This window comes from Fulmarus glacialis, unplaced genomic scaffold (genome assembly GCF_000690835.1).
Source record: "Fulmarus glacialis isolate BGI_N327 unplaced genomic scaffold, ASM69083v1 scaffold24320, whole genome shotgun sequence".
NCBI lineage: Eukaryota > Metazoa > Chordata > Aves > Procellariiformes > Procellariidae > Fulmarus > Fulmarus glacialis.
This window is the reverse complement of record NW_009187471.1, coordinates 41,861-49,852: the sequence shown is the minus strand read 5'-3', so window position 1 is coordinate 49,852 and position 7,992 is coordinate 41,861. Positions and strand designations below refer to the sequence as shown.

Genomic DNA, 7,992 nt, shown 5'->3' with positions numbered 1-7,992 from the left:
CCAGCCCCCCCACACCCCACCTGGTTTTTATACTGAGCATGATGTCAGATGGTATAGAATACCCCATTGGCCAGCTGGGTCCACCACCCCGGCTGTGCTCCCCCCGCCCCGTGCGAGCATCACCCAGCAACAGCCAAAGCATCAATGGGCCATCAACGCTCCTTTCATACCAAACCCAAAAGACAGCACACCCCCCAAGCTACTGGGGAGAAAGTTAACTCTGTCCCAGCAGGAACCAGGACAGCTGCAATTTATACTTAGATGAGAATATGTGAACTGAGTACAGTGGACTTGTTATGGTCATATCAAAGTAATGATCTGCTTCATCTGTCAGGGGATACCCCAGCATTTTCTGTCTTCAGCTACCCTTAGACTTTCCCATGAGAAGTGGATATGCATAAAATAAAGTTCTCAGCTTGGAAGGCAGAAAATAAAGCTCATCGGGAGCATAGCTGGCAAGGAGAGGAAGGAAGCAGTTTATTTTGGTCATGCTCAATCGTAGAAGCATAGAGTGTGCTTAGAAGAGGAATATCTGAGTAGTTCATGCTGTTTAAAGAACGTGACACCTAAAACTTGATGGGCTTGTGTGCGGGATGGGTATCTGCAAAACTGGGAAGAGGAATCTCGGAAAATAACTTGTAGATGGGAATGTGAGAGGTGATACGTTTGGGGCGTGGTGGTGTTGCAATCTGTTCATTTGCCTACTTTTCTGCTTTCCCTGGGCATTCAGCTTTTCATCTAGAAACTTCTATTGTTTTGTTTGACAGAATTCTGGAAATTTTTTTTTCTTCTACAGTATCTTGCTGCTTTACACCCCGGACCTTCTTTTGTCACCATTTCTGCTTTCTCTCCGTCTCAATCTAACCTCTAACTTGGTTGTTGTCTTCAAAATATATGAACTGTGATTTGTGCTGGAATACTTTAAAAATCCCCTGTAAATGTATTCCGCGTAATACTATTCCCTGAACAGTCAATGAGACTGACAGGTGAGATAAATTAATTCACTCTTTGGCCTTGCATTAACTGTTTTTAACAAATGCTGGACTTTGTGCGTCCCTTTGCTCCAAACAGTCTTCAAGGCTTGTCAAAGGATGTGCGTCTCATACCTTGGGGTTTTTTTTTGTTTGAAAAACTGGGGCAAGGGAAGATAATGTTAATTGAATGAAGACAGGAACAGTGCTCTGGGAAAACAACACACATCTGGAAATGAGGCCTGTGATTATCTCTCTTCTAAAAAAATTGTAATCGTTACTGGGAGTCTTGCCAGGAAGAGAATTGTCCTTACTGTTAAGTTGTTAGCTTGCTCCTTGGCATGAGTTGGCCTAAGCCAATGCTTGCAAAAGAGCCCTCGGCAGAGTTCAGGTCTTAAGAGTGTCCTAGGAACTGTTGCTCAGGCAGTTTACATGCAGTTAATCTTTTCTGGAGATTGAGAGATGTTTCTAGAGTGAATTTAGGCCCCACTGTGCTGGTTGACCTTGATACTGGGAATATCTCAGGGTACTTTAACTTGTATAAGTGAACCCTAAAAGTCCTAGGTCCCAGTGGAGTGCTCTATCCAGTAAACCATCAGAATAGCCACAAAAAAGAAAAGATCTCAAACTAAAATGATATTTACAATAGAGTCTACTTTAATTTTTTTTTTGGTGGCGACCCTAATGAATCTTTCTGAAATCAGGAGGGTTCCTTGTGTCTCTGATAGTCAGGGTTTGTAATTTTAGTCTGTAACACTTTCTGGCTCAAGTAAAACTATCGTGGTTTCTGTTTTAGTTGAATTGTTTTTAATTTTGAATGCCTGTCTGTTTAGCTTTAGACCAATGCCACTTAAGAAATGGAACCACATTGTCGTGGTGGTTTGTGGATCACAGAAGCTCAAAGGGCTGTCTAGAAGCAGCGTAAAGAAGAGAACAGTGCAGACACTGAACTTCCTTTGTAAACTACGTGGTTTATCCATATTTTTCACAATGCTCTTATCTTCCTGCAGACCTTTTTATCTCTGAGGACATGTTACAAGTAGATTTGTAGAGGAAAGTGCATGACTAACACACTGTGCAGTACCTTTTTGTCTGGTAACAGGCCTTGTATGTATGTATGACATACATACGTATGTATGTATGACAAGTACATTGTGGAACTGTGGGACATGTACTTTGTATGTGTGACAGATGTCATGAAAATGGCTTTGATTTTTTTTTGTGTGTGTGTTTTAGGGACCCTAAGGATCTTGAATAACCATGAGCAACCCTTTTGTACGGATTGTGGAGCCGCTGGATGCTAAACAGCCTCTGAAAAAGTTTTTTAATCTGGGCAAATTGGAAGATGTGAGATACGGTACGTTGACCGCATAAGAAAAGCATTTCGTTAACATTGATGAATAGAACCTGAAGAGACATTGCAACATTGGATGATATTTGGTCTCTGGAGAGAACTGGGAATTCAAAAGATGGTACTTGAAAACAAAATTTTGGCAAAATTTAATTCTGGAAATTTAGAACTACAGAAATACTGGCAAGATCACAGTATTTTTTTCTCAGCATGCTGTGCACACATCAGTCTTGTTTTGCTTGAGTGGATGAGGAGGATTAGGCAAAACTAAGAGCACAAGTTTTCTCATATACTGCTATGCAGCTGTGAAAGGCTGGAAAGGACCTAACACTGATATGACTGAATCATTCAGAAAGATTGTTCAGGTGTATAAAGAGTAATGGTTAAAAAATCCTTTCTGAGGAGGCTTTTTCTTTAGTTCCTCTGACACTTCCTGAATGTACTTAGGCATCTTCCATGTGGCACTGGTAAAAATCTTACAATCTGTGCCACTGACTTAGAAAGCGAGTATCTATAGCTTAGAACTGTCTATGTTGGGTATTTTTCCTCTTTCAAAAAGGAAACAGGTGATTAAGGAGAATGCAGGAAACAAGAAGAGGAACATTTTCTCTGAACTTCAGCAACGCATATCCATTGCAGGCTCAGATAGTGTGTAAATGAGAAATCAATTGATGTTGGACTTGGAGTGTGAAAAGCAGAGATGAATCTTAAGAAATGGACAAATACATGTATGGTATTACCACTTGATCCGTTCCAGCATTCCAAGAGTGATGACCTCCAGATTCTTTAAAGAAAAAAGGATGCAATTCTCACTATCCAGCAGAAAAAGGGAATAACTTAGCAACAGAAGAATGGGGGGAGGGGGAGAAGAGGGGGGAGAAGATTAAAAAAACCCCAAACCAACAACAACAAAACGACAACAACCAAAAACTCCCAAATTATTCTGAATGACTGTGTCCTGAGTAATAGTTGGGGTTTATGATAGCAGTAGTGAGGTCTCACTGTGATTAAATGACTTTTGTGTCTTGATTGCCCTGTGCAGAAAGTTGGGACAAGCTTGTCAAGAGATTTTTGAATGTGTAAGTATTTTGAGAGGAAATCAAACAGCTATTACTACAGTGGACCAGGTGAGAAAGGACAGAGAAACTTTTTTTTTTCCCTTCACACCCATGGCTTGTAGTAAAGCTGTCAGGACTGCTCTAATAATATTTTGTGTCATCTTCTGTAAGTATTTCTATCTTGAAGTAAAAGAAGATTAGCAGATGCACAGTCTTACTGCCGTTCAGTTTCATTTTCCATCTCTGGAGAAGAAGTGACTGCATGGACCACTAAAGCTATGCTTTCCAACATGTCAGATAGAAAATTATGTTTTTCTAGTGCATTTATATGACTGTTTTCAGTGGCAAGAGTGAGAGGAAACTGCAGAGAAACAAGGTGAGCACAGCATGTTTTCAGAGTAGTATTGCTGCAGAGGATGGAAAACCTGTGGAAAAGAGTCCTTTCAGCAAAGATATCTACTGTCTCACAGGGACTGAGATAATAAATCTGCTCAAATAATTGAGTGGAACAGGTCCATTAGCACTGATCTCCTGACAAAGCTGGAGGCTAGAAAAGAGTGTCTGATAATTTGGGATAAAGCCTTGCGAGATACAGGGACAGCACTCGAGGACCCGCCTGCCCCAGGCATGGAATTCTGCACTTGCTGACATATGCCCTAAGGTAAAAACTGAATTTGTTTCTTGTCTCTTACCCGTGCAGCACGCCTGCCGTTTTCTATTCGAGTCCTCTTGGAAGCAGCGATCCGTAATTGTGATGAATTCCTAGTGAAGAAGGGAGATGTTGAGAATATTCTCAACTGGAAAGTGGTGCAACACAAGAATGTTGAAGTGCCGTTTAAGCCTGCAAGAGTTATTCTGCAAGACTTCACGTGAGTCTGATGCTCTCCAAAGCTAGAAAGAGAGGGGGTCTTGAAAGTGCAGCTTGGGATGGAGGATTGAGCTGAGGGAAAGAATAGTAATGAAATGTTTGGAAAGACCTTTTTCAGCTTTCCTGGATGTCATGCTACAGACAACACTCGGAGAGGGAAACAGACATGATAAAAGCATTAAATGAAGTGCGTCTGGGATGGAGAAATAAATATCTTTATGAAAATCTTCAAAACAGAGGGCAAGAAAATAGGATGGATAAATTGCATCCAAATAAGGGAATTCAGAGTTTAGAGGTTTTGTTGTTGTTGTTTGGGGGGTGTGTGGTGGTGTCTTTCTTCCCCCCAACCCCTTACCCTTCCCCAGGGGCTCTTGCTTTCAATTTTCTACCCTTTTCAGTTCTCATTTATAACCCACATCACTATTTTCTCTTCCGAGTCAATACTATTCCAAATATATTTTTAAAGACTTTTCTGCTATTGAAAAAATTATTTTTCAATACTTTTTCCCAGAAATGCGAATTGATATTCCTACCTAATGGACTCTGAAAACTGGGCCTTGTTATTGCAGTGTGGTTAGTCCCCATGTGTCAGCATGTAGTAGTCCCTGGTAGATGTGGAAAGTCAATTTTCAGGTGGAAGAGTAGCTTCTAACTGTTTTTAATACAGCATTTGACTTGCAAGTCCACTGTCCTTTGTACCTTTGTCCTCTGCCTTTGTAAGAGGGTTTAGTTCATCAGTGGTAAGCCCCATGCTGCTAAGCTGTCAGTTGGTACTATTTCTCAGGACAGTAAAGTGTCTTAGTTGTCATACCTTCTGTTCTGCCTTATCCCAAAGTTTGGCCAGGTGCTAGACACCCACTACAGCTCAACTCCTAAACACATTAGGAAAAATTGTCGAAGTCTCAATTGAAAAAAGTGCTGATTTCCTAGCTACCTTTTACCTGCTGGCTGTTGTTAACATTTTAAAAAGCTGGAGCACAGGGGAAGCCAAACTTTCAAGCAAGCGTTGTTCCCTTTGTTACTGCACTTCTTTCTTGCCCCCTACTCTCCTGCTGAGTTTTAAAAATTTGCCTTTAAGTCTGCAGAGCAGCTGCATTCATGAAAAACGGGCTCTTGAACAGGCTCCTGAGTGGGATCTTTTGGAAAAGGCAGCTTTGGCAACTTTCCAGAAGCCATACGACAAGTACATTCACTTGTCCTGGATTAGAATTATTGAATTTCTTAGATCTGATCATTCTGTAATTATCCTGAGTTCTTCTAAGACTGAAGGTGAATGTTGTGTCTGTTCCTTTTCAATTGTATAACATTTGTAAGCTGGCAAAATAACCTTTCCACTCCCTTCTGTCCACTCCTGCCCTCCCCCAAATCCATCGAGGTGGTGTAACATAGCATTTTCTATTTTCCTTGCATTATGCATATCCTGGGACAACACATTGCTTTAAACTGCTGAACAACATCAGTTGTTCATGTCAAGGTTAGATAATGTGGACCCTTTTTTCTGTTTGTTTTTGTAAACACTCAGGATTTTCAAGGTAAAATTCTGTGGGAATTACAAAGCCTTTTTTCTTCTTCTTGCATTGTTTCTGTTATATTTTAAAATCGTAATAGCTTCCTTATAATCAGAGTTGAAAACATAAACTCTCACTGCTTTGGGCTGCTCTTGCAGAAACATAGTGTTCTCAGTGGGTTACTTAATGATGCCAGATCCTTACGAGCACATCACAGACAGCTCTTTTTGTCTCAGCAGCCAGCAAAATCAGATAGGCTGCTATGCAAGAGGGTTTCCCAAAGTGATTGAAAAATGTCATGGTAATAGTACATACTCTGTAGAAGCTGAGAATATATGTGCTGAGAAGCACCAGAAGCTTTGTTAAAATAAATATGGAAACGTCTATGATCTATTAGGTAAGACAGGTGTTGAAGTGCCAGAACTTCTGATTAGTACTCCTTGTTGGCTTATGACTAAACTTGGGTTGAAAGTGGAGGATGGACAAAAGACTCATGTGCATTACTTTGACCCTCTGTATAGTTTACCTACCTTACTTGGGAAGGAAGGCTTAATTTAGGGATTTAAAAACCGTTTTGGATGAATGAGACATACAAACAGAGAAGGCGGCCTGTTAACTTTTTTCTGAGTCACTTGGAGTTCAAGGGCTTGCAGGATTGTCACTAGGAATGTGAATGTTGTCCTGTAGCCTGAAAACGTGTTGTTTGAATGCTATTTGTGATACAAGGTCTTTTGTCAGTGGTAAGTACAAGAATTTGATAGTAAAGATGAATGGTACACCTTATTTCTGCCCTTCATGTTTGTCCAGTGATCTGCCAGGGCAGTTAAATTCACTTCTGAAAATACAGTTACTCTGCAAAGGTGTTTTGCGGTCATGTCCTTTGTAATTTAAGAAAACTGATGCCCTGCTCTGCCAGTTTCACTTGAAGTGTGGAAGGTACCAAACAACCCTAATTATGGAGAATATTCTCCAATGCTTTGCAAAACTTGGAAGAGATGACCCTTGCATTAAAATCAGCTAAATAAACTTAGCAAAGAATCAAAGAAAGGACATTGTCATTTTCCCCTTCCCTCCTTCTTTTTTAAACAGATTGGGAGGAAAGAGAGGAACAGAGCAAAAGGAGAGATACCAGTTCAAGGTCCCAAAGGAATGCTGACTAGGACTAAGTTTCCAGATTCCCAGCCAAGCATGTTAAACTGCTTCTGTCACTTGATGAATTTTGGTTTTAGCTTTTTATTCTTACAGTGCTCAGGATATAGATACAGTTCTGTTCCTTCTGCTTTTCTGACTTTGTCTTCCCAAAGGTACTGTCTCTGCCATAGGGTAATGATCCCAAGACTCAGGGTAAGGCTGCAGTTTGCTTTGTATGGGACAGTAGGTATCTGTTCTGCATCTCAGGATCTTGGTTGTGTTTGCTTTGTTCGTTTTTTCTTTTCCAAATTGTTTCACCTTGCCTATTTCTCTTCTGTTTTAGTGGGGTACCTGCTGTGGTTGACTTTGCTGCGATGCGTGATGCTGTGAAGAAACTTGGTGGGGACCCTGAAAAAATCAATCCTATCTGTCCTGCTGATCTAGTGATAGATCACTCTATCCAGGTTGATTTTAACAGGCGGTAAGGATACAAAATAACTCGTACTTCTTAACGGTAGTAAGGAAGCTGGATCCAGTTACTGATAATAAAGGTAGTTCTGTTGTTGATATTCTTAGCATTTGGACTATAACATCCTAGACTCTAAGAAGTGTTTAAGTTAGACTGTTATATCAGTTGCTGTGAATTAGATGAGGGAATTTTGTTTTTTTCTATGGTGCATCTCTCAGCAGCACAAGCCTGGGCTAAATGTTAATAGAAACAGGCTCGGTCCAGACCTGTGGTGATCATAATTTTCCATAATAATACTGCATTATTATTAGTTGCTCAGAAATAGCTTTTTTCCACATGCAGCCTTTTGACCCCGAAGGGGTTTTTGGAAAGCACAAGCAAGAATGTCTCCTTTCTTCCTTATTTATGTAAGAATAGACCTGAACTGCCCTAGCCCAGCTCTGAGGAACTGTTTGCTAGTTCAGTGCCTCCACGCAGAAGAGCACTGATTAATATGGTCCCTGTAAGTACAGGAAAGAAACATAATGCTATTCAGTCCTCAGCACGCTACAAAGAGATGAGCACCCATGAGCACTCACTAGGCCCACAATGAAATACAAGACCTCTGCATAGCGGTCTTTCTATCCCCCGTAGTAT

General features: G+C 40.7%; 1 protein-coding gene across 1 annotated transcript in view; it reads left to right on the top strand.

Annotated features, from left to right (window-relative positions):
- The first annotated feature begins 2,208 nt into the window (after nucleotides 1–2,208).
- ACO1 (aconitase 1, soluble) overlaps nucleotides 2,209–7,992 on the top strand; it is a 26,150-nt gene continuing 20,366 nt past the window's right edge. Inside the window, exons 1-3 of the mRNA XM_009575224.1 lie at nucleotides 2,209–2,328; nucleotides 4,081–4,249; nucleotides 7,231–7,368. Of these exons, the coding sequence (XP_009573519.1) occupies nucleotides 2,232–2,328; nucleotides 4,081–4,249; nucleotides 7,231–7,368 (404 nt within the window). The 5' untranslated portion in view covers nucleotides 2,209–2,231. The remainder of the gene's footprint in view (nucleotides 2,329–4,080; nucleotides 4,250–7,230; nucleotides 7,369–7,992) is intronic.